General features: G+C 49.8%; 1 protein-coding gene across 2 annotated transcripts in view; it reads left to right on the plus strand.

Annotated features, from left to right (window-relative positions):
• The first annotated feature begins 1,516 nt into the window (after positions 1 to 1,516).
• The window catches only part of PITPNM2 (phosphatidylinositol transfer protein membrane associated 2), a 46,272-nt gene continuing 20,976 nt past the window's right edge, over positions 1,517 to 26,812 (plus strand). For both annotated transcript variants that reach the window (XM_021706721.1, XM_008073591.1), the window contains exons 1-5: positions 1,517 to 1,688; positions 18,793 to 19,007; positions 19,994 to 20,115; positions 21,982 to 22,209; positions 25,804 to 26,112. In XM_021706721.1, coding sequence (XP_021562396.1) covers positions 1,611 to 1,688; positions 18,793 to 19,007; positions 19,994 to 20,115; positions 21,982 to 22,209; positions 25,804 to 26,112 — 952 coding nt within the window. In that variant the 5' untranslated portion in view covers positions 1,517 to 1,610. The remainder of the gene's footprint in view (positions 1,689 to 18,792; positions 19,008 to 19,993; positions 20,116 to 21,981; positions 22,210 to 25,803; positions 26,113 to 26,812) is intronic.

The following is a 26,812-nucleotide window of genomic DNA, read 5'->3' on the forward strand; positions in this document are numbered from 1 at the left end:
AGAGTTTTGGTAAAAACCCTTTTCTCAATCTTGGTAGATAGTAATGCTTTAGTGCCTGGGTGATGCTCAAATACCCTATATAGATCAGTGCCCTAGGGAAGCTGCATGACTGGCCAGGCTCTTGCTTGTATCACTTAGTGGAAGTCCTGTCTGTGGTCACCATGAGTCCTCCCTAACTACCATCCTTAGAGTGGTCTTTCTAAAATATTATACTGTTGCTTGAGCCCAGGAACTCAAGGCTGCGGTGAGCTATAGTTATGCCACTGCACTCCAGACTGGGTGATAGAGCAAGACCCTATCTCTAAAAATAAATAAATAAAATATTATCCTGATTCTGCCATAGCCTATTCTGGAAACCTTCATTCGGCTTCATGTTAACAGCATGTGACCTCTGGAAATGACCAAATGATATTTACAACAAAGACTTGCCATCTGGGGCTTAGGTTATAATGGGTGATTTTATTTTCCAGATAACTGAAAGTGTGCCTTCTCCAACCACTAAGTTTTTTTTTAATTTGTTTGTTTTAGGTGCAAATCTTCATCAGATGTATTCTTTGTTACTTAACTAGAAATTACCAGCCAGGTACAGTGGTTCACACCTGTAATCCCTTCATTTTGGGAGGCTGAGGCGGGAGGATTGCTTGAGCCTAGGAGTTTGAGATCAGCTTGGGCAACTTGAGACCTTGGCTCTACAAAAAATTAGCCAGGCATGATAGTGCATGTCTGCAGTTCCAGCTACTTTTGGAGGCTGAGGTGGAAGGATTGCCTGAGCCTAGGAGGTCAAGGCTGTGGTGAGTCATGATTGTGCCACTGCACTCCAACCTGGACAACAGAGGATGACCCTAACTAAAAAAAAAAAAAATAGAAGTTACTGTGAGTACACTGTTTATGTTGTCTCTTTTACCTCCCAGACATAGCCCAATGTAGGGAATAGAATAGGTGCCAATAAATGTTTCTTGTTGGATTGAACTAAAACCAAACTTTCGATTACTCAGCGTCTTCTGCCAGGACACAGTGATGCCATCAGCCCCGAGTGACATGAGCAGATTGCCCCATCACTGAAGGGACTCAGACTGCTGATTTGTAAATGCCATGTGTCTGTTTCTGGTTCTATTTGATCTGCCTTCTTTCCCATGACCAGCCATCTTATTAATGGCTGCGTTGCAAGAGTAGAGAGAAATAGATGCTGCAGCCTGTTAGGATTATGAGTAAAACAAGAGCATGGTGCTCTTCTCCTGACCCTTGCTAGTAGGGTGGCAAGTCTTTACTTCCTGTTGGCTGTTTATTGATCAGAGAGTCACACACAGCCTCTCACTTGTCCTTTCAGCAGCTCTTAACAAACAAGGAAAATGGAGTCAAAAAGGAGGGAACTTATCTAAGGTCACTCTATCAGCATGGAGATCAGAATTCTAGCCTCAGGTCTACCTCGGGTCTATACCTGGCCTTTCCTCTGTGCCATCATGTCCACCAGCCTTTGCAGAAAGTGACTGTTCTGTCCTCTCTCTCTCTCTCTCAGGGTCCTTGGTGAATTTTATCATGGTTATTTAAGGAACCTCGCCTAGAAGTCCCAGCTCACAGTTCCCCGTCAACGGGAAGGCTTGGACTCCAAGATGATTATAAAGGAATATCGGATTCCTCTGCCGATGACTGTGGAGGAGTACCGCATCGCCCAGTTGTACATGATACAGGTGGGCTGTGGGATAAGGGTGGGCCACACTGGCCACGTGGGGGTTGGGCAGGGTTGTGGGCTTCACAGCAGCATCTGCCCTGATAAATGTCTGAGTTGCCCTGGACTTCTGGCTTCTGGGCATGATGCCAGGTATGCAGAGACACACTGTGGGCATGTGACACTGGGTCACTGTGCTAGCACTGTGTCCCCAGCATCTGTAACACCAACACTCTTCCCTGCATTCAGCACTCATCATGTCACTGGTCTAGATGTTATCCCCATGTCTCAGTCAGCTCAGATCACCATCACATAATACTGCAGACTGGGAGCTTAAACCACAGGAACTCATTTCCTCACAGTTCTAGGGCCAGAGGCCCAGATCAAGATCTAGCCGATTCCATTTCTGGTGAGGGCTCTCTTCCTGGCTTGTACTCAGCCACCTTCCCCCTGTGTCCTCATATGGCAGAGAGAGACTGAGCTCTGGCATATTTTTCTCTTTTTCTTCCTTTTCTTATTTGCATAAATTTATGGGAAACAAACATACCCTATACATTTTGTTGCTTGCATACATTACATAGTGGCTAAATCAGGGCTTTTAGAGCATTCATCACTTAAGTAATGTACACTGCACTCATTAAGTAATCTCTCATTAGCCACCACTCTTCCTATTTTTCTTTTTCTTTTTTTTTTTTTTGAGCTGGAGTCTCACTCTGTCACCCAGACTGGAGTGCAGTAGCCGCTCTCGGCCACCGCAGCCTTGACCTACTGGGCTCCGGTGATCCTTCCTCCTCAGCCTTCCAAGTAGCTGGAACTACAGGCGCGTGCTACCACGCCCAGCTAATTTTTTGATTTATTGTAGAGATGAGGTCTCGCCACGTTACCCAGGCGGGTCTTGAACCCGCGGGCTCAAGCAATCCACTCACTTCAGCCTCCCAAAGCATAGGATTACAGGCTGAGCCACCAAACCCGGCTTCTTCCTGTTTTTCTAAGGACACTGATCCAATCTTGAGGGTCCCACCCATATGACCTCATCTAACCTTAATTACCTTCCAAAGACCCCATCTCCAAATACCATCACATTAGAGGTTAGGGTTTCAACAGAAGAACTTGGGGGGGACACAACCATTCAGTCCATTACACTCCATTTGACAGAAAGAGGTAAGGCCCAGATAAGTTAAATGACTTGCCCAGAACCACACAGCCTGTCTCCTGGCTCCCAGGTTCACGCTTTCCTTACTACCTGGCTGCCAGCAACACAGCAGTGTCAGATATGTGGCTACTTTACAGAGCCATAGATGAGTTTGAGGATGACAGGTTCCTGTGATGAGCCAGAGAATGTCACCTGCTCCTAGAAGACATTACCAGTCTCCCTACTCAGTGCCTGACTGACCTAGAACACAAGATCAGGAGCCCCAGAATCCAGTTGCCTCTGGCCCAGCTGCCAGATGGGACCACTGCTCCTACTTACTGGGATCCTTGCTCTGCAGAAGTTCCCACCCCAGCTCCCCTGCCAGCCTCCTACTCATCCTCAATACCTGCATGACCTGGCCCGGCCCAGCAGCTTTCCTCTGACCAAGGGTCTCAAGGCCTCCCACACTGATTATAAACCTGCACTCAGCCTGGCTCTGGCTCCTCTGGGCATATCGGTGCCTTGTTCCTTGCTGCCCAGTGGGCCTGCCTCCCTCCAGCTTCTTGCGGTGCAACCCTCTAATCACAGCATCACGTGGAATCATTGGTAAGGGGACAGTCCAGCAGACAGGGCCTTTACCTCCCTTTCCTGGGTTTGTCTGGCAGGCTCCCACCTTCCTTCCACCCAGGTCAGGGAGGTGGTCGTGAGCTCCCAGCAGATCCAGGAGCCCCAGCTCCCTTCTGGGAGGAGCTTGAGGAGCCATGTGGGTTAGGCCAGGCTCTCCCATATGGGAGGCTTGGCTGGGAAGAGAACAGAAGGCGAACCCAGCCTCTCTGAGGGGCTGTTTTGCTCTGAGCTGCTTCAGAAGGACCACTCAATTCCCTCTTGAACCACTTACCCCTTAATTATTTCTAGAGAGTGGAGAGAGAGGAAGAGGCTTAAATCAGCCCCCCATCTCTGAGCATTCTGGAAATAGATCAGCCTGTTTTAAGGGCCAGGCTGAGCTGCTAAAGCTGCCATTGTCTGACAGCTTCTCAGTTTCCGCCCACTCCAGGGTGAGCTCAGACTGTGGCAGGCAGCCCCTCAGCTTCACTTGCCTTCCTGAGTAGATGGACAGTCAGGATCTGGGAAGACTGACCTCTGGCCTCTAGAAGATTCCAAAACTTGTCTGGCACATAGAATTACCTCTGGGCTCCTCCAAACACCTGCCACCCCCACCCCCTCTTTCGAACTTTTTTGAACATCTGTCCTTATGCCTCCAATAAGTGTAATTGATAAGCATCCTACAGTCCCCTGTGTGATGCTCAGACCTTCCTTCACTCCGCCAGCCCAGGCCCAATCCATCAAGCTGCCACATGCAGTGTCTTTTGCTAGAATAGAATAGAACCATCTCCTGCCTTGCAGATCATGAGTGTTAACACTCTTAAAGCCCTGAGAGTCAGTGCAGCCTGTAAGTGCTGGCTGGAGTCATTTTTTGCAGCTCTGAGCTTCTGGGGTCTTTCCCTATGCTCCTTCCACATGAGCAAGTATGTGTGCACACGTCTGCTTTCCTGTTTAAATAGAAAAATGAAACCAGCCAGGTTTTGCCAGGAAAGGTGCTTCTGTGGCAAATACTAGAAGGCTTGGAGGAGAGGTTGGGAATGTGGTTATTGGAATTCCCTGCTCAGGTCGACTTGGCTGGGCAGCCCAAGGCTTGGGGGTCGTGGATGGTTTGGTGATGGGTGGGTGGGGTCTGCTGCACATCCCAGGTGCTGGTCCCCCTGTACCTGTGTCTTTGGTGTGTGTTGTCTCTAGCCTGAGGACTAAATATTGTGTCTGAGGTGCTGCTGTCCTCATGTTGTTACCAGGGAGCCCACAGGTTCCTGCTAGACCCACCACCTTAAGGCCCCTGCCAGCCAGCTCCACCCCAGCTGAGTCTTTGATAGGTAGACACATGCCTGGTTTATGGTCGCCACCCCTCAACCTCCAGCACCCAGTCCCAGCTCCAGCAAAATGAGCCACAGGGTCAGGCATGGTGACTCATGCCTGTAATCCCAGCACTTCGGGAGGCCAAGGCCGGAAGATCGCTTGAGCCTAGGAGTTTGAGACCAGCCTGGGCAACATGGTAAGACCCTGTCTCCAAAAAAGGAAAAAATTAGCCTGATGTGGTTCATCCCTGTAGTCCCAGCTACTCAGGAGGCTGAGGCAGGAAGATTGCTTGAGTCCAGGAATTTGAGGCTACAGTGAACTATGATCACACCACTGCACTCTAGCCTGGGCAACAGAGGGAAATCCTATCCAAAAACAAACAAAAAACAAGCTTTGGGACATTGCTAGGCCCATTGGTCATGTGCTGTCTGAGGGACAAGGTCTTAGCCTGCCCAGCATCTGCATGAATGGGGCATGGGCTGTCAGCTCTCTATGAAATTTAGAAGAAATTCTGTTGGGACAGGGGACTTTGGGCCTCTTTGATTGGGTGTTGTTTTGGTTTCATTGAAGAGAAATTCACACAACATAAACTCAACCATTTTTAAGTGTACGGTTCAATGGCATTTAGTATTTTCACAGTGTTGTGCAATCACCACCACTATTTAGTTCCAAACACCTTTATCACCCCAGAAAGAAACCCCATATCCATTGAAGTTATTCCCCATTCCCCTCCCCAGCTCCTGGAAACCACTAGTTTACTATTTATCTCTATGGTTTTGCCTATTCTGGACATTTCATATAAATGGACTTGTGCAGCATGTGGCCTTTTGTATCTGGCTTCTTTTGCTCAGCATCATGTTTTCAAGGTTCATCCGCATAGTAGCATATGTCAGTGCTTCATTCCCTTTCATGGCTGAATCATATTTTATCGGATGCATATGCCACATTTTGCTTATTCAGTCATCTACTGATGGAAATTTGGGTTGACACTAGCCTACAAGTATCTGTTTAAATCTCTGTTCTCAGTGCTTCTGGGTCCATACCTGGGAAGGGAATTTCTGGGTCACATGGTGATTCCATGTTTGACATCTGGAGGAGCTGCCAGACTGTTTTCCACAGAGGCTGCACCATTTTACAGCCCAAGAATGTATGAAGGTGCCAATTTCTCCACATCCTTATCAACACTTATTCTTTTTTTAAAATTAATGCCACCCTAGTGGGTATGAAATAGTGGCTTTGAAATAGAAGACTCTCCAGGTGTGATCTCCACCTTTTAGACCAACCCACAATGTGCTATGTCCTTCTTCCTGACTTTTCTGATCTCCATGGGCAGCGTGAAGTGATTTCTTTCTTGGAATCCTTGTAACTTTGCAGTGGTCCCTCACCTGGGCACTTAGTGCTTTCCACCTCTTTGTGGTTAGCTGTCTCTGTCACCTGCCAGACAGTGAGCCTCTCAGGACAGAGCCTGGGACAGTGTTCTGTCCAGTCCTTGGCTGGTGTCTTCTTTGGTGCATGTGGGTTGCTACTTCTCCCTCCCTCTTCCACAGCCCTGGTACATGCACATGCATAGGTATGTACAACATAAGGCACATGCAGGCACATGCACACTAGACCCATACACATGCATACATGCATGTACACCCAGACACAGACACATGCAAGCACACATGCACCTATGCAGGTACACACACACTCTCACACCTCACTTCTCATCAGTATGAGGGAGGTGCACAGACCATGCAACCCAACCGGGTAGTGCACCTCTCTCAACTACTTTTGATGCCCCTTCTTCTAAGATCAGGTCTGCCAAGCACCTGAAGCCATCTCCCACTCCTTCCTCATGGCCCACTCTGGTGGGAAGGCAGGGGAGGGATGAGTCTCCATGAGGAAAAGGCATTGCAGCTAGTTGTAAGCAGATTACCCATGACTTACATGTTTATAGCAGGGACCCAGAGCTGATGTGTCTGCAACCCCCACCTGGGAGTTGAGGTGTGGTCTGCTTCTAAGCAACAGCAGAGCTGAGAAATGTGGTCCTATTGGAGAAAGTATGGACTTTTAGGACCAGATTCACCCTAGTTTGAGTTAGCTCTGTCTTTGAGAACTCTCATAGAGCTTCAGTTTCCCATTTTACATATGGGGAAATCGAGACCCACAGAGTCAGAGTTGGAACTCAGGTCCACAGCTCTCAAATGCCTCTCTGGAATACCTAGTGGGCCTGGGAAATCTGCTACCGGTCTCAGAGGTGAGAGTGCTGTGGCAGGCAGGGGTGGAGTTGAGGACAGGAGAAGACCAGGAGGTGCCATGTCTGGATTGGGAGCAAAGCAGCATTCTGGAGGAATCTCTCCTCTCATCCTTCAGCCTCCCCCGAGAGGATCTTGGTGGAAGTGCTATGCACTGTAGGTGCCAGGCCTGAGGGCAGAGCAGATGAACAGGAGAGGCAAGGCTCAGGCGGTTGCCACTTGAGGACTAGAACCTGTGCCACTCCTTTCATCAAGACCCGACCATCAGCTCAATTTCCCTCTGCTAAGCTCTTGCCCCTCCCACAGGGCTGGCATGAAAGCCCTTTCTTTGGGCTGCCTCTTCTGCTGCTCTGGGGCCTGGGGCTCTTGTCATTGTGGGGTGATGGATTCATGGGTGTGAACGTATGTCGGAATTACCAGCTGTTCCTTTACATGTGCATGGTTTATTGTGTATCAGACATACCTCAATAATGCTGTTTAAAAAGTAAGTTAAATTTGCCAGACTCTTCTGTGCCCTGCCTGTGCCGAGGGGTAGGTTACAGAAGTGAATGAGAGTGCTTCCTACTCTCTAGGGAGATGGGGACGGACGCAGCCAGCTGACATCCCAGGAGGCAGGGAAGGGTTTCACACAGGCTCCAAGAGCACACGGTCTGTGCTGGCCTCACGAGATAGACCGGCCATCAGGAAGGCTGCTGCATTTTGTAGAAAGAATAGTAGGAGAGACCTTAGCTCATTATTCCCCATGTATGCTGCCTGCCAGCTCAGACCAGGCCTTCCCCCTGAACCAGCTGACCCCCTGGAAGGTTGTGAAAAAGTTGGGCTGAGTTCGCGTGTCAAAGTGCCCAGCACCATGCTTGGACAACACTCAATATGAGTGGGGTTAAGGGTTAGAAAGCAATTGCTGGCCTGGCTGGGAGAGAGCCACCTATTCCAGGAGGTGTTATGCAAATGTCTGCCACTCAGGGAGGGATCGAGGTGGCCCAACCAGGACCCTGGACAGCTCTGGGAGCTGCTGCTTTCAGGAACTTCTTGGTCTTTGCATCCTTGCCAGGGGAGCTGGGCCTATCTCTGCTGACTGACTGTGACCATTTCAGCGGGAGGCACTGCGGCTGCTTCCAGGAATGGTAGGCAGGGACAAGTGGGTGGCTTCCTGTGTGGGCAGAACTCAGCGATTCCATGGCTGTGCCAGGCAAGACCTGTCCTCCTCAAACACCATCGCTGGTGGGAAGCCAAGGGTCAGTCTGGGGAGGTCTCCAAGGCTCCTGGTGACAGTTGGGACTAGAATCCATTTCTTCATTTAGTCCATCTTTACTGAGCTTCTACTGTGCAGACACCAAAGTGCTGTGTGGAGCACAGGCTCAGGGACCATCTGGGTCCCAGTGACTCTACCACTAATAACTGCAGTCCTTGCACCCCTGCGTGGTCTACCATGTCCATCTCCAGGGAGTAATTATCCATAACCATCACCAGGCAACAGTGGCGGCCTGGGCACCCAGAACCTGAAATACGTCACCTGCCTTAATCTTGACAACACTGCAGCATTGGTGGTATTCATCCCTATCTTACAGATGAGAGCTCAAGGCTCAGAGATGTCAAGAACTTGCCCAAGGATGCACAGCTGGCCTGGTGAAGCCAGTCTGTCCTGCAACACGACAGGCTGCCTTTTTCACATTGCTTGGAGTGGAGTGCTTTGAGATCGCCTAATCCACCATCTCTCACCATCTCTGAGGTCCTAGCTGTTGAGGATTGAAGCAGAGACGCCCTCCACTCCCATCTGACTCTGAAGCCTATGTTCTCCCTTACACAGCTCTGCTCCTCCATACTCAGATACTAATATGTACATAAAAGCACGAGGTTACTTGCAGGCGACAAGGCTAGGAGTGCTGGGGTCAGCCTGAGGAGTCACCACACACTAGAGAAAGTGCTGGCCACTGATGGCCTATGTGGCTGAAGGTTGGGCAGAAGGTGGTGAGGACCCTGCCGAGAGGTGAGGGGCTCGCCTGTTGGGCAGGTGGGGACTCTCGGGGTGGTGTCTGTTTTCCAGCAGGAAGGCTGAGGCTCACTGTCAGGAGGCTGCTGTGGGTACTTACCCAGCTGGTGATTGTGTTCCCCCAAATCAGCATCCATCCATAGCCTCAGAACGTAACCTTATGTGGAAATAGGGTCTTTGGAGATGTAATTAGTCAAGGAACTTGAGATCACCCTAGATTTAGGATGGGCCCTAAATGAATGACTATTGTCCCTTATAAAAAGAGGAGAGAACAGAGACAAAGGGAGGTTGGGGCAGAGATTGCCATGATGCTGCCACAGGCCAAGGAATGCTGGAAGCCAGCACAAGCTGGGAGAGGCAGAAAGGACCCTCCCTAGAACCTTTGGAGGGAGTTGCTGGGTAGGCAGCTGGCTATCCTAGGAAGGGCCTGAGGACGATGCAGTTTGCCTGAGTATGCAGGGGCTTCTGTGCAGCACCCAGTGCCCTGGGGTGGAAGGGGCCCTCCTGGCTCCTGTCTTATCTCCATCCTACTGGAAGGTAGGGCACCCCACCGCTGTCCTCAGAGACTCCTGCAGGCAGCCCTGGCCCCTCTGCCTGCACACCTTCTCACTCAGTCTGCTGCATCCCAGGGGCATTACTTCCTGGTGCTGCCAGAACAAAGAATCACAAACTGTGTATCTTGAAACAGCAGAAATGCATTCTTTCACAGTTCTGGAGGCCAGAAGCTGAAGATGAGGTATCACAGGGCTGCATTTCTTCCAAAGGCTCTAAGGGCAAATCCTTCCTTGTCTCTTCCAGCTTCTGGTGGCTCCAAGAAGCTCAAGTCCTTCCTTGGCCCATGGCCACATCACTCCAATTACATCTGCAAGGACTGTTTCCCAACGAGATCACATTTTCAGGTTCTGGATGGACATAAATTTTAAGGGGGAACATTTGAACCCATTGCACCAGGGCTTGGACAGATAGGTGGCCCTGTCTCTACTTACAGTTTAGAAACTGAGACCAGAGAGAAGTGACTTGTCCAGGATGAGATGGAGTTGGTCACCGAGTTGGGACTAGAATTCATTTATTTGTTCAATAAGTATTTATCAAGACCTTCCTTGTGCTGAGGTTTTATCTTTAGGTGCTATGGGCCTAGCAGGTACTAGAATGAAACAGGTCTAAGTAAGTTCAAGGCCTGGCTCTGCCATTTAGTAACTGCGACCTTGGACAAGTCACCACCTCTCATAGCCTTGATTTTCTCTTCTGTGAATTGGGGATAAAAGTACTACACCTTTCCCAAGGGGTTGTTGCAGTAACTAAAGGTAAATGTACCTGCTGCGCACTTAGCACAGCACAAATAAATGAAGCTTCTGGAAGAGGCAAGAGCTTAGAAAGTGTCCAGGAAGTGCTAGCTGTTTCTCCTATGAATCTGATCCACATTCTAGGAGCTCTTTTAAAGTGGAAAGGATGATACATGCCTGCTCTGACCTCACCAGTGGCCTCCAGGGTCTTGACCTCTTTTTTTGTTGTTTTTTTAAGTCAAGGTCTCGCTCTGTCACCCAGGCTGGAGAGCAGTGGCACAATCATAGCTCACCACAGCCTCAACCTTCTGGGCTCAGGTGATTCTCTTACCTCAGCCTCCCAAGTAGCTGGGACTACAAGTATGTGCCACTATACCCGGCTAATTTTTTTACTTTTTGTAGAGACGAAGTCTTGCTATGTTGCCCAGGCTGGTCTCTCTCTCTCTTTTCTTAGAGACAAGGTCTTACTGTGTTGCCCAGACTGGTCTCAAAGTTCTGACCTCAAGTGATTCTCCCACCTCTGCCTCCCAAAGTGCTGGAATTACAACACTGAGCCACCATGTTGGTTTGCTTTGTTTGTTTGTTTGTGGTTTGTTTTTTTCCTGAAAGACTCAGCCTCTCTGGGCCATAGAGATAGCACATCTTTGTCCTCTAGAGAGGGCCATGCCGAAGGATGAGGCAGTTCCATTGGCAGTACCTGTGTATCCATGTGCATCTGTGTGCACAGGTATGTGCATACACCTGCTGTTCAGGAAGCTGACCGAGGATGCCTTGGTGATGCCGTCATGTTACCATGGAAACAGATGCTAGGCTTAGTTTAAGTCACCAGTGCCACAAAACCTGCCACACAGGTTTTCTGCATAAGCAGAAGACTGAGCTTTTGGACATCGAGAAGGACATTTTTGGCAAGAGATGCTTAGAGGTGACCCAGGTGCCATCTCTCTCACACAGTGCCACTGCAGCCCCTTCCTTCTTGCCACAGTTGATCTTAGTGAGTACAAGAGACAGGATTGGTTTCTGCTTGTTTGTTTTGTTTTATAACAGCTTTATTGAGATATAAATCACATACCACATGATTCACCCATTTAAGTGCACAGTTCAGTGGTTTTTAGCATATTCAGAGTTGTGCAGCCATCACCACAATCAATTTTAGAACATTTCCATTACCCGCCCCCTCAAAAGAAATCACTCTCCACTTTCACCACAATCCCAGACAACCAATAATCTGCTTTCTGTCACTATATATTTGCCTCTTCTGTACACTTCACATAAATGGAATCATGTGTCCTTTTATGTCTGACTTTTTTCATTCAGCATCCTGTTCTCAAGGTTCATACATGGTGTGGCATACATCAGTGTACTGCATTCCTTTTTATGGACAAATAATATTCCATCAAATGGCTAGACCCAGTTTGTCTACCACATGCATCTGTTGGTGGACTTTTGGATTGCTTCCACTTTTTGGCTGTAATGAATAGTGCTGCTGTAAACATTCATGTCTAAGTTTTTCTATGGACATATATTTTCCTTTTCTTGGATATATACTCAGGAGTGGAACTGCTGGGTCATATGGGAGCTCTATGTTGAGCTTTTTGAGGACCCACCAAACTGTTTTCAACAGTGTCTATGCCATTTTACACTCCCACCAGCAGTGTGTAGGGGTTCCAGTCCCTCCACATCCTCACCAATACTTGCTACTGTGTGTCTTTTTAACCATTCTAGTGGGTATGAAGTGATATCTCATTATGATTTTGATTTGCATTTCCCTAATGACTAATGACGTTGAGCATTTTTTCATGTGCTCACTGGCCATTTGTATATCTTCTCTCTAGAAATATCTATATGAGTCCCTTGCCTTTATTTTTTTAAAGATGCAGTCTCATGCTGTCAGCCAGACCAGAGTGCAATGGCACAATTGTAGCTCACTGCAACCTTGAACTCCTGGGCTTAAGCGATCCTCTCACCTCAGCTCCCAAGTAGCTGGGACTAAAGGTGTGCACCACCACACCTGGCTCCTTTGCTCCATTTTTGAGTTGGTTGTTGCTTTATTGTTAGTTGTTTTTTTGGATTCAAGTTCCTTATCAGATGTATTATTAATAAACATTTTTTCCATTTTGTAGGTTGTCTTCCCACTTTCTTTTTAATGTCCATTGAAACTCAAAAGTTATTGATTTTTATGAAGTTCAGTTTCTCTGTCTTGTCTTCTGTTGCCTGTGCTTTTGGTGTTCTGGCTCCAGAACCACTGTGTAATCCAAGGTCATACAGATTTATGCCTGTATTTTCTTCTAAGAGTTTTATAGTTTTAGTCTTTATATTTAGGAGAACTTTTTTCTTTTCATTGAATACCTTTATCAGGTACCCCACTAGCTTCTAGATGCATAAACCAAATATTACGACTCCAATAAAGGTAGAGAAAAATGACTCCTGTCAGCAGACTTCTGAATTGAAGCAGTAGTTATTGCTCTCATAGTCTAACTTCTTTGGGGATCTGAGGAAAGCAATTTTTCCTCCTTACACACTCAGGAGAACATGTTTTTAATGAGCTGCCAGCAGCAGCCAGTGAGAAAGTCATGTACGCTGGGGAGTTCGTGGACCTGTGTTTTGCCCAAGGGTTCTGCCCAAGTCTCTCTGGCTTCCCAGCTGCATTTGACTCTCCCGTTGTGTCACCTCAGGTGAGCCACCTCCATACTGTGTGCCTCAGTTTTCTCACTTGTGGAAGGGGAGCATGATCCCAGAGCATCTCGGGACTCTGAGGCACAGCAGAGAACAGGCTGATGTGAGGGCAAGCTGTCAGCTGTGGCATGAAGAGGCCCCTCCCTTGGGGGCCTCCTCTTATAGGAAGCCGTCTTTCCCTGCCTGTATCAGCTCCTGGTAATGATGGCTGGCTAGCCCCAGCACACTCTGTGAGTGCCAGTGTCTGATGTCCCGTGGGACCCCCAAGGGGGCCTAGTGCTGGCAGCCGTGGAAGGGTCTTCCTCCCCAACCTAATCCTGCTCAGAGGCACAGTCTGGGCCCATCTGCTCTCCTCTGCCCTGTGTCCTCAGGGCCCAACCCCAGCATCAGTGACTGATCCACAGCCAGAAAGTGGGGCTGGGCAGAGAGATAGGCAGCCCAGCCCCTCCTCCATCCCCCTTCCCAGCACCTGTTGGCCACACTGGAGCTTCCAAACATCAGGATGAAGTGTGTTCCAGGCCTGGCTTCCCACTCTATCCTTCAGGAAAACTTGCATCTGCAGAGGCATCTGGCTTTGGAACCATGGCGACTCTTTCCCACCCTCCCTCTGGGATGGAGCCTTAGCACTGAGCATGCACATGTATTGAGCACTTCCTGGGGATATCAGCTACAGTGCTCTCATAACAACCCAGTGCAATGCTGTCATTTCTCCTCTTCTTACAGATGGGAAAACTGTGGCCTATGAAGGTTAAGTAACTAATCTGAGACCACACAGAAAGAAAGAGGCAGAAGTAGGATTTACATCCAGACTGAGCTGGCATGTTCTGCTGCCTCCCTGAGAGGGAGACCCTCTCACACCCTAATAGCTGAAAGGAAGCCCCAGGGCCAGTTGCTAAGGCTCACTCCTGTAATCCCAACACCTTGGGAGGTCAAGACAGGAGGATCACTTTGGGATCACAAGGCAGGAGTTCAAGACCAACCTGGGCAATGTAGTAAGATCCTGCCTCTACAAAAAGAGAGAGGAAGATCCTGTGCCCCACACTTGCAGGGAGGGGCTGTTCAGGGGCTCAGGGCATGTAGGGCATGTCATGCTCTTCACCCAACACCACTGCAAGGCTTGATTTAGAAATCATGATTCCTGGCAGGTTAGGAAGTCCTTGGTAAATAGGGCCCAGAGCCTGTGGCCTGAATGGTGAAGATGTGGCTCCCTTTTACCTGAACTGGTTTCCACAGTTTGATAAACACAGGACAGTTCTGGGCACAGGGTAGGAATCTACAGATCTCAGCCCATGGCAGAGCAGCCAGCTGCTTGGGGGTACGGAGCCTTTGCCCACCATGGTGAGCAAGACTTAGTGCTAGGCTGCTGGTCTCTGTACCATGCCTGGGCTGTCTGAACACTTCTGACAGTGGTTCCTTCTCCCTCAGCTGCCAAGAGATTCATGTCCCTAAAGCCAGCAAGTACCCGGCCTTCATGCTGATCACAGAGGCATCTCTTGCTGCTCCCCAATCATGCCTCCTGTCTCAACCCAGAAAACGCCACACCTATGGGCAGCTTCTAATGCGAGGAGACCTCCCACTTTCCATATAGGTGCCGGGACATCTTTCCTGGAAACCAGATTAGATCAGGCCCTTCTGCTTAAACCCTCCCCTTCCCCATCAACGCTATCCTCCTTAAACAGTACATTTGAAACCTTTCATGATCTGGCTCCTGCCTGGCTTCCAGACCCTTCTCTGCAGCTCCCTGCCCCACAGCCCCCACAACCTGACTCCACAACCTCCCAGCTCCCCCCTCCAGACATGTCTTTAGCTCCATCACCTGCCTTTCTGCCCAACTTCCCTGCCCTGTCCACCTCTCCCTGGAGAGCACTTCCTCATCTCCCAGATCCTCTGCAGGTCACCCTCCTTGACCTTCTGAGACTGAGGGAGGGTGTCCTCTCATGACTTCTAATGTCTCATCACATCATGTTGGTCCTTCTCTTTCAGTGTGTCTCCTAGATACCCCAAACTTAGGACATGGATGAATATTCCTCAAGTAGACAAGCCTGGACAGTGACATCTCCTCCTGCTGCTTTCTGTGACTCCCTCTGGGTGGGACCCGCCACCAATGGGGGCATTTGCTAGATGTTTGTACTCTGGAGCTGTTCCAGCTATCAATGTTTGCCTGATGGGCTGTGGCTTTCCCAGAGGGAGGCAGGGTCATCGTTCATTCTCAGAGACCCTGCCACCTGATGAAAGTCTGCTCGTGGTGGTCCTAGAGCTTCTCTGTGGACTATGGCTCTGAGTGGCAGAGTTTCCATCCGCCCAGCGTTCTGAAGTTGGGAGGCACTGAGAAACCTGTAGGCTCCCCTCCAGCTTCATTCCTAATTCTTTTCCCTTTTTATGTAAGTATTGTGTATGTACAGAAAAGTACATGATTCATAAGTGTCCACCTGGATGGGCTTACAAAAAGTGAACATATCAGTAAGCATTACCAGGTCAAGAAACAGAGCATTCCACAACAAACCCTGTCCCCTTGACCCATGAAGAAACAGCTTCTTGAACTATGACTCATACCATATAATCCACCCATCTGAAGTGCACAGTTCAGTAGTTTGTAATATATTTACAGAGCTGTGCAGCCATTCTCACAATCTAATTCTAGAGTATTTTCATCATCTTAAAAGAGACCTGAACCTACCAGCTTGAGTAGTTGGGTTAAAAACAAAAGCCTGTACCCATTAGTAGTTACTCCTCTTTTCCCCATGTTCCCTAGCTCCAGACCACCACTACTCCACTTTCTGTCTCTGTCTACATTTTCCTATTCTAGACTTTTCATAGATGGAGTCATACAATATGTGGTTCTTTGTGTCTTCCTTCTTTCCCTTAGTATCATGTTTTCAAGGTTCATCCAAGTTGTGGCATGTAGGCAGTGCTCCATTCCTTTTTATGGCTGAGTAATATTCCATCCTGTGAATAGACCGTTCATCTGTCCACAGACATTTGAGTTGTTTCCACCTTTTGGCTATTGTGAATAATACTGCAATGAACACTGGTGTACAAGTTTTTCTGTGAACACTTAGCCTCAGTTGGTGGGGCTGGAGTCATCTGAAGGCTTGGTATACAAGTATCTATTCTGGTCCCTGTTGTCGGTTATTTTAGGTACATACCCAGAAGTGGACTTGCTGGTTATGTGGTAGGCAATTCTATGTATAACTTTTGGAGGAACTGCAAAATTAGCTTTCACAGTTTTATATTCCCACCAGCCGTGCACAAGAATTCTTACAATGCCTGTTTTACATGTTTTTTGTTTGTTTGAAGCCTCAGCTCCCTGAGTAACTGGGACTACAGGCAAATGCCACCACACATGGCTAATTTTTAAATTTTTTTGCAGTGATGAGGTCTTGCTATATTGCCCAGGCTGGTCTTGAACTCCTGGGCTCAAAATCCTGCCACCAAGGCCTCCCAAAGTACTGGAATTATTTGTGAGCCACCTCACCTGACCAGTAATAGATATCTTAATGGGTGTGAGGTGCTGTTGTATTGTGGTTTTGATTAGCATTTTTTTTATGACTACTGTTGTGGAGCATCTTTTCATGAGCTTACTAGCCAATTGTGCATCTTTGGAGAAATTACTTTTCAGTCCTTTGCTCCTTTTTGAATTGGGTTGTCTTGTTATTGAGTTATAGGAGCTCTTTATCTATTTTGAATAGATAAGTCCCTTATCTGATGTATAATATGCAAATATTTTCTTCCATTCAGGCCCAAGGGATACTCTCTTGAGTGTCCTTTGGTACACTAAGATTTGTTTTGTTTTGTTTTTTGTTGTTGTTGTTTTTTTGAGTTGGAGTCTCACTCTGTCACCCAGACTGGAGTGCAGTGGCCGCTCCCGGTTCCGGCGATCCTTCCACCTCGGCCTTCCAAGTAGCTGAGACTACAGGCGCACGCTACCACGCCCGGCTAATTTTTGATATATTGTAGAGATGAGGTCTTGCCAAGTTGCCCAGGCGGGTCTCGAACCCGTGGCAATCCACTCACCTCAGCCCCACAAAGCGCTGGGATTACAGGCTGAGCCACCGAGCCCGGCTTGTTTGTTTTTTGAATCTGGGTCTCACTCTGTATCCCAGGCTGGAGTGCAGTGGCTCACCTCATCCTTGACCTCCTGGGCTCAGGCCCTTCTTCCACCTCAGCCTCCCAAGTAGCTGGGACCACAGGCGTGCACCACTATGCCTGGCTAATTTTTTTATTTTCTGTAGGGGTAAGGTCTCACTATGTTGCCTAGGCTGGTCTTGAATTCCTAGGCTCAAGCAGTCCTACATCAGCCTCCCAAAGTGCTGAGATTATAGTACCCAGGTTTACACTGTTTTACAGTTTTGATTACAATAGTTTTATAATAAGTTTTGTTTGATATAGGGAAGTGTGAGTCCCTAGCTTAGTTTTGTTTTCAAGATTGTTTTCTCTATTTGGGTCTCTTACAATTCTATATGAATTTCAGGATCAGCTTTTCCATTTCTATAAAAAAGACAACTGGGTTTTTTATCACATTGGGTATATAGGCTGCTTTGGAAAGTATTGCCATCTTAACAATATTACATTTCCCAACCAGTGGACACAGGATGTCTTTCCATTTATTTAGTACTTTAATTTCTTTCAACAGTGTTTTGTAGTTTTCAGTACACAAGTCTTTCACCTCCTTGGCTAAATTTATTCCTAGGAATTTTATTCTTTCAGATGCTACTATAAATGGATGGATTTCTTTTTTTCTTTTTGATTTTTTCCTTTTATTTTAAAGATGTGGGGTACAATTCAAGGTTAGGTATACAAATGTTCATTATGCAGGTACCCTTGTTGATGAGGTTTGCCCCTCCCTCCTCTGGCAGTTTTCCTTAACTGCCAATGGAATGGATTTCTTCATTTCTTTTTTAAAGTGTTTATTTTGAGCCGGGCTCAGTGGCTCAGCCTGTAATCCCGCGCTTTGGGAGGCTGAGGTTAGTGCATTGCCTGAGCCCACGGGTTCAAGACCCCCTGGACAACTTGGCGAGACATCATCTCTACAATAAATCAAAAAAATTAGCCAGGCGTGGTAGTGTCCGCCTGTAGTTCTGGCTACTTGGAAGGCTGAGGTGGAAGGATCGCCAGAACCCAGCAGGTCGAGGCTGCAGTGGCCGGGAGCGGTCACTACACTCCAGTCTGGGTAACAGAGTGAGACTCCAACTCAAAAAATAAAAATAAAAAATAAAAAAATAAAGTGTTTATTTTGGTATATTGTTTTGTATCCTGCAACTTTGCTGAATTCGTTTATTAGGTCTAACAGGCTTTAGGGAGATTCTTTACAGTTTTCCAAATATATGATTATGTCATCAGCAGCCGGGTGTGGTGGCTCACACCTGTAATCCAAGCACTTTGGGAGGCCTAAGCAGGAAGATCTCTTGAGGCCAGGCGTTCAAGACCAGCATGGACAACAGGGCAAGACCCCATCTCCACAAAAAAGTAAAAATAAAAAGATCAGTAAATTGAAATTGTTTTACTTCTTCCTTTCCAGTTAGATGCCTCTCACTATTTCTTTTTCTTGCCTAATTGCTCTGGCTAGAACTTCCAGTACAGTGGTGAGGAGAAGCAAGAAAGCAGACATCCTGTTTTGTTCCTGATCTTGGAAACATTTGCAGTTTTGTGGCAGACAGAATGAGCATCAGAATGGACGTTTTGCATGTTCAGTGCTAGGTCTGGAAGAGGGAATCCATGTCCTCTTCAGACTCCTGCATGAGACCTTGGACACATGGAGCCTGGGTCTAGATTTGAGGGTCCCAAAGCAACATCAGAGGAAACAATCTCTTTGTCCAAAACCCCTCTGCCCATTCCATACCCCGAACTCAGTCTCCAGAGCCCCTTCCCTCCACATTTCACAGATACTTTTGTCCCCACAGAAGAAGAGCCGGAACGAGACTTATGGTGAAGGCAGCGGCGTGGAGATCCTGGAGAACCGGCCATACACTGATGGCCCTGGTGGCTCTGGGCAGTACACGCACAAGGTGTACCATGTGGGCATGCACATCCCCGGCTGGTTCCGCTCCATCCTGCCCAAGGCGGCCCTGCGGGTGGTGGAGGAGTCCTGGAATGCCTACCCCTACACCAGAACCAGGTGCGCCTGCCTCAGCCTCTGCATACCTCCTGCCTCCACGTGCCATCTGGCAGGAAGCAACTTGTGGCATAAAACCAGGGGCTGGGACCTCCAGGCAAGGCCAACACCCCACAACCCCAGGAGCCCAGACTTTGCCCCAGACAGGTGCCCTGAAGGTTACCCAGAGTGGACACAGACAGGAGAGGGAGGGATGCATCCTTAAATACCTCAAGACTTATCCAGGGGTGGAAGCCATGAAGGCATGAGTCAAGCAAGGGCCATCCTTTGCCATCTGGAAGACACAGGGAATATAACTCAATTTAAGTTTCTCTGAGAAGTTCAGGACAGTCAGCCTGCTGGAAAGAAACTGAGGGGAAGACAAGATGACCCAGAGGTCCCCTCCAACTGCTGCTGTGACTGTCATATGACATTCTGTGCTGAGCAAGGCTTTCCTTGGGATCCCCCGTGAAGGGTTCTCCACTCTGCCCTCAGTGTGTATGCTGAGCAGTAGGGTCCCTTCCTACATAGGGGAGCACCTGTAACTTGCTGGAGGATCCATGGAGCTTGTTCCTCTTCCCAGAGAGAGGAGCCGTTCCCTGTTGTCAGAGCTGGCTCCTTGGAAACTGGATGGCATGCCCCTTAGAGCACTGACCCCAGCTCCCGCCTACTCAGCAATACACTACCGTAGCTGTGCCTGCGTTCCCACCAAGTCATAAACAACAGACAATAGACAAGGAGCTTCTAGCAGCCATAAAGGAATCACAGCAGCTTCCCACACTGCCTCCTCCTGCCCGTAAACTCCTCACTCCCCCCATCCTAGCCTTGGCTGTTTTTGGTACAAAGTGGCAGTCCAGGAGGTGGACAGGGCAGATGAGTCTTAGCTACCCTTCCTCCTCTTCTTCCTACTCCCTCACTTGACTCCTACCTGGTAGGTTTGACAGGCCCTAGCCGGTCTCCCCAGGGCCCCTCCAAGCACAGGTCCTGATGGATGTTTTCCTTCCCCACAGATTCACCTGCCCTTTTGTGGAAAAATTCTCCATTGACATTGAAACCTTTTATAAAACCGATGCTGGAGAAAACTCTGATGTGTTCAGCCTCTCCCCTGTGGAAAAGAACCAGCTGACGATCGGTAACCAGGAAAAGCAGGAGCCCTCCAGGGCTGTGTTCTGGGTTCCCCACTCACAGGCTTCTCTCAGTCCTGCCCCTTGGCAGACTCCAGACCTGGCCCCATCCTGGCCAGGCAAGTCAGTATCCAAGCAAGCATGAGCGGCCCCATTTTTCTGAGCTGCACACCAAGTCGAAGTGCCCTTCCTAGCCAGAGCCCCTTTCCTCTGTTTTCTCAAGGGTCCCCCACTCCCCAGAAGTGCACATGTGTGCTCCAGGGGCTGTCTCAGGCTAACAGGTATGCATGAGTGTCCTGGGCTGGCAGAGGCCATGGTACTCAGTGGAACATGTGTCCTCTTGGTGGTGGCTGCCTCTGCCTTATCCCCTCCAGAGGGCGCTGCTGTGCAGAAAGCAGGCCCCATTGAAAATTTTCATTTTCAAGAGAGGCCAGAGTTGAGAATATTCGTGCAAATTTTCCCAATTCCTAAACATCGGTATCCAACTAAAAATCTTTGTAAATTACCTTAGGCCAGTCAAACAAAACACATCTGTAGACCAAATGCAGCTCGGAATTCTCACAACCTTTGGGTGCATGGCCCAGGGTACCATGGAGACAGCTCAGGCAGGGCACAGCTAGGTAGAGGTGGGTTCCCACAGCCCAGGAGCAGCTCCAGGCCCTGATCCCCTCACCCTCACTCCTCTATTGGCACTTTCAGACCCCTCTAGGGTTTGGGAACCTTAGTGTCCCTGGGCTGCTCTAACAAAGTACCAAAACATGGAGTGGCTTAAACAGCAGGAAGTTATTCTTTTACAATTTTAGGTGCCAGAAGTCTGAGGTCAGAGTGTTGTAGGTTGGATCCCTCTGATGGAGAATCTGTTCCAGGCCTCCCTGCCAGCTTCCCAGGTGGCTGGCAATCCTTGGCGTTCCTTGACTTATAGAGTCATCACTCCAGTCTTGTCATGTGGTCGTCTCCCTCTGTGTCTGCCCCAGTGTCTCTTTTTATAAGGACACCAGGTGTACTGGGTTAGACCCACCTCCGTGGCCTCATTTTAACTTGATTACCTCACTTAAAGACCCTATCTCCAAATAAGGTCACATTCTGTGGGATTGGGTTTAGGACTTCAGCATAGGAATGGGGGGTGGGATCAGAAGGAAAGGACCCAGCATGACCTGGGCACTCTGGCAGCTCTGTCATTCAACCTGGACATAGCCTGAGCTCTGCAGGCTCCCCAGAGGCCAGCAGCCATGGATCCTAAGTCTCCATGACATCACCCCTTCATGGCTCAGTCCTGCCCTTGGTGGCCTTTGCCTGCCAGCATGGCTGGGCATGTGGTCTGCTCTGGGGGGGACATTGTCCCTCCCTGCATACCACTGCCCTCAGACTTGTTCCTGACCTCGCTGGTTTCAGTGGAGCTGACATCTGTATCTGTAATCTGCAACTCAGATTGCGTGGGGGCTGGTGTGTGGGGGAAGGTGAGACGGCCAAGGGCCTAACTGGGGCAAACCCGCTCAGAAGAATGGCTCCGTGAGCCACAAACCCTTTCCTGGGGTTCCTTCTTACCGAGTGTGTACTCCAGCCCTATGCAACACACACAGGCCTCATGAGTGAGCACATGCCTTTGGGGAAAGAGGCCACAGACAGGGTCTGAGATACTCCTGTACAGGGGAGGCCTGTGACAAGAGGCGGCCTGGCCCACATTCTGCCCAGAGACACCGCCTCTCCTCTTATTGCCCCTGACCCTATTTTCTGTACCCCCAGCTCTGTGGCATCTACCCTTTGCATCCACTGCAAGGATTTGGGGGTGGAGGGACATGAGGGACATGGAGAGGAGACAGGGAGAGGGGTTCCAGGTCGGAGCAAAAGTGGCCACTAGCAGGGTCTCCCTGCAGACTTCATCGACATTGTCAAAGACCCTGTGCCTCCCAATGAGTATAAGACGGAAGAGGACCCCAAGCTGTTCCAGTCGACCAAGACCCAGCGGGGCCCCCTCTCTGATAACTGGATCGAGGAGTACAAGAAGCAGGTCTTCCCCATCATGTGCGCCTACAAGCTCTGCAAGGTGGAGTTTCGCTACTGGGGTATGCAGTCCAAGATCGAGAGGTTCATCCATGACACCGGTGAGCACACCCTGTGCCAGCAGGTGATGGCTGGGCCCCCGGGACCTCTGTCTCCTGCCACCTGCCTGTCTGCATTCTCTCTCTGCATGTCTGCCTAGAAATCTTCATTTCTGTTTTGTTCCCAAAAAAGTGACCCAAAGCCCATGTCCGGTTTTCCCCCATGGCTTATCTTGACCATTCATGAATACTTCCTGAGCACCTGCAGACCACGAGTAGTACATGTTGTCCAATGGAGAAGCCCCAGGCACTGCTTCTAGACATTCTTGACCTGGTCTGTGTTTGATAACATGTAGCCCACACCCTGAGTGAGCCGCCCCTGGGGACAGCTGCCCTGCTGCTCACCTGGGCCTCTCAGTTCTTGGGCTTTGTTTCCTCTACCTGAGGAGAATCAAGCCCCAGGCCCAGGCACATAGCTCTGCCTTCCCCACTGAACTAGAAGCTCCAGGGGCAGGATGTCTCAGACATCAGAATATCCTTCGTACCCAAACTGGCCTGGCCCAGAGCCGGTGCCCAGGGAACAGAAGTCCTGACCCAGTGAGTGCTGACCTCTCATCACCCTCAGCCTCAACTCTGCTGAGGTCATGGCATGACATCAGCGCCAAGGGCTGGTTCTAGCCCTTGAGGCCCATGACCCAGGACAGGCACCTTAGCCGGGCACTTTCGTGGTACTACAAGCCAGGGTGACTTAATTTAGACATGAACAGAGCCACACTATTGATAGTATATTCCACACTCATCACACTGGCTCATGTTGACCAATGAGGGTGGATGTCATCATTCCATTTAAGGAAGAGGAAGCAGAGACCCCAGCACTAGCACTGAACCAGATCTGCTATCTCCCAGCCACCTTTGTCCTGAACAAGCATCCTCCCCTTCTTCGCAGGGGGGCTAGGAATATCTTGTTAGATAGCTGTTCACTGTGCTGCTGCCTCACCCAAGGGAAAGGTCAGCACGTACTACAGAGGATTGGGGTCTCAGGAGGTAGGTCTTCCCCTTGGAGACGCAGAGACTTGCTGTGGACAGGGCCTGTCCCCAGGGCAGAACTCTCAGGCATGTTATCCACCGCCCCAGTTCTAGGAGGGCTACTGTAGCTTGGTCAACAGCTGGGGGGAGGTGACAGGAAGACGTCCCACCCCTTGGAGGGGATGAGTCCCTACAGTCAGTCTGTCTAACCCTGTGGGCACTTAGATTGGTCCCAGCTGGCCTCCTCATTACTAGGGCTCACAGGCTGGGTCCCGCATCCCTAGCGCAAGGTCCCAGGCAGGAGGAGGCTGCATCCTGGAATCAAGCTTGCCTGCCTTCCTGGGCTTTTGCCCCCTCAATTGTGGGGGAATGACAGTTTCTGCCTCCTGGATGAGGGGTGGCGTGAGAATGGGAGAGGTGTGTGGGCAGGACTTGGCCTCCAGGAATCTGAACATGCCAGTTCTGATGAGTTGTCCCACCCTTTCTTCAGTGCTTCTCTGGGATCAGCATAGCACAAGGCCCCTGGCAGACCTGTTAAGGGTGGGACTTGGCTTCTGGTCCAGGAGCTGTGATGCTCAGGCTCTTTGGGTCTCCTTGGCCCTCTCCAGCCCCATGCAGCAGCTGAGATTCTGGCTAAACTGTAAGGACTCCTCAGCCCCCTACAAGTCAATTCTCCCCTCAGAAAGTGGGATCATAGGGCCGGTGGGAAGAAAGAAGAAAGAAGACAACTCTGAAGTCCAACCCCAACTCTACCATGTGGTCTCTTAACCTCATTGAGCCTCACTTTCCTCATCTGTAAAATGAGTGTAATAATACCAATCCTGTAGGACTGTTAATGGGTTGAGATCGTAGGGGTACAGAACTGAGGATGGGACGTGGCACATAGTTGCTTGTTGACAGCTGCAAAATCGTCTATCCCAGGGATAATCCCTGAACTCATGAGACCTAGACTGGACTTCCTCAGGTGGCCTTGGAGAGGCAACTTCTGGGGATTGAGATGGGTCTCAGCTGTCCCCATTACTGCCTGGTCCCAGATGAGTGCTGCATCCTAGCCATTCTGGCCACCCCAGGAGGAGGCGCTTCCCCATATGGGTTAGAGCAGGAGACTCCTGGCAACCCTGTGAGGCCAGCAGACAGGCCCAGAAAATGTAATGGAGGTTCTTCAGTGCGGTGTGCCTGAGATCACCCCAGGGCCTGGGCAGGAGACACTGGGCACCTTCCCACAGACAAGGGTGAGAGGAAGCTTCCCACAGATAGGCCTTTACGAGTGAATGGGGTTTAGAAAGGAGTGGAGGTGGGAAGTAAGGAGGTGAGTGGAAGGGAGACTCCAAGAGACCAACCTGGGAATATGGCGTGGCTTGACCCTTAGAAAGCCACTCAGCATTTCCTGGGAAAGGGGAAGACACATGCCCTAGACCCAGCACTGGTTCCTCCCCAGTTTGGCCCCTGGAGAAACGCTCACATACATTCTGTAATATTCAGAGCAGCAGGTTTGTAAAAGCAAAATGGAAAAGGGATGCAAATAAGCCAAAGGCCCATTGGCAGGAAAAGGAATAAGTGAAATGTAGCATTTCAAACATGTAGATACCACATGGCCCCAAATCTGATAAGCTAGAGCCCCACACATGTGCATCCATGGATGAAATACACCCAAGAAGCAAGTGGCAGAAAAACACACAGCGTGACACGTATATGCAAATTTCAACAACAGCTAAACCAGTCTGACAAGTAGTGTAGAAAAACACATCTGTGTGCTAAAACCAGAAAGCAAAGCGATTGACGAGCAAAATTCAGGACAGACTCTTGCAGGGACAGGTTTGTGGGGCTCCCTGTGACTGGTGATGCTCTGTTCCTTCCCTGGCTGGTGTGAGCATGGATGTCTCATTTCTTTTTAATGTTGTTTCAAACAGCTTTATTGAGGCATCATTTTACATCCTATACAATTCACTCGCTGTAAGAGAACAGTTTGGCAAGTTTTAGTAGATTCACAGCCAGGGTGAGCTTCAGAGCATCTCATCACCCCAGAGGGTCCTTTGTTCAGGGTCATGCTCACTCTGCCCCGCCTGAGGCAACCCCCAGGCTGCTTTCTGTCTCTGTGGTTCTTTTCTTCTTCTTGCTACCTTAAATGGTATATTATTTTACCTTATTGCATCTTAATTTATATGTCTAGTATATTCTGATGTATCATATGTATAATATATTCTACTAAAAGCATTTTTTTAAACAAACAAACAAAAAAAACAGAGAACCAACCCATTCTGAACTTGAACTTGGTTTTCCATGGGAAATTCAACAGGAAAAATATACCAGACATCAAGACAGGGACTCTCAGGAAGTCCTAGTCTACCTCCTCTTGGGAAAGGAATCTCCCCTAAAATTATCTGTGGCTTCTGACCAGACACATTCCTTGGGTGGTCCCTCCACTCTAATTATAGAGCCACTGTGAGCTTGCGGAGGCCATCTGTGAGCCACTCCCCTAATTTTATGTACAGGGAAACTGAGGCACAGACAGGCAGTGATTTCAGCCTGCCTGACCTGCGACATGGATGTGGCCTCCCTGCCCCAGTCCCAGCCAGGGGGTCCTGGTGCAGGCTCTGGTGCTGACTCCCCTCTGTGTCTTCCCTGGGTCAGGCCTGCGAAGGGTGATGCTGCGGGCCCACCGCCAGGCCTGGTGCTGGCAGGACGAGTGGTACGGGCTGAGCATGGAGAACATCCGGGAGCTGGAGAAGGAGGCACAGCTCATGCTCTCCCGCAAGATGGCCCAGTTCAATGAGGATGGTGAGGAAGCTGTTGAGCTCGCCAAGGATGAAGTCACCCCAGACCAGGCCTCCAGGGAGCCCCCTGAACCCAGCAGCAGCAATGGAGAGCCCCTGGTGGGACGGGGCCTCAAGAAGCAGTGGTCCACGTCTTCTAAGTCATCACGGTCATCCAAGCGCGGAGGTAAGCCCAGTGCCACTGCCCTGTGCTGGGGTCCTGCCCTCAAGGCCCTCTCTTGCCCCCAAGACAGCCCCACACGCTGCTAGATCACTGCACCTCCCACATGGCCTCCTTCCCATGGACACTGAGGCCAAGCCCATAAGGTGTCAGAGCCCCAGGCCAGTCTTCACAGGGTCCCTAGGACTCACCTCCATGGCCTAGGGGGGATGGGGGCCGGGGGTAGGGCTGGGTGGGCTTCTCAAGTACGACAGAGGGGTCTCACCTCCCTGGGGGGAAGCCTGTGTGGCTTCAGAGCCTGAGAGAGTCAAGCAGGGGGTCCCAGGTGGAGCCACACGTGCCTCTTGCCTGTCCAGCTTTCCCGGCCTGGTGGGCCTGGCTCTGGGCTGACAGATGCTGCTTTGTCCCACTTATCTCCTGCCGTTGCCCTGCGATGCCGCACTCAATGCTGACTCTGCTGTGGCTGTTTCTGGAGTATGCTTGCGGTCAGACCCAGGTCAGAGGCCCATCCACCGCACATCCCGGACATATGCGCAAAATGCTCCTGCCCCATATACTCCCTGGGACATGACTGCATTGTGCCAGGTGGGCAGGAAGGTCAATATGAAAGATCCAGAGCCGGGCTCGGTGGCTCAGCCTATAATCTCGCGCCTTTGGGAGGCTGAAGTGAGTGGATTGCCTGAGCCCACGGGTTCGAGACCCGCCT

This window comes from Carlito syrichta, unplaced genomic scaffold (genome assembly GCF_000164805.1).
Source record: "Carlito syrichta isolate Samal-C Ts95f unplaced genomic scaffold, Tarsius_syrichta-2.0.1 Scaffold315955, whole genome shotgun sequence".
Taxonomy (NCBI): Eukaryota; Metazoa; Chordata; class Mammalia; order Primates; family Tarsiidae; genus Carlito; species Carlito syrichta.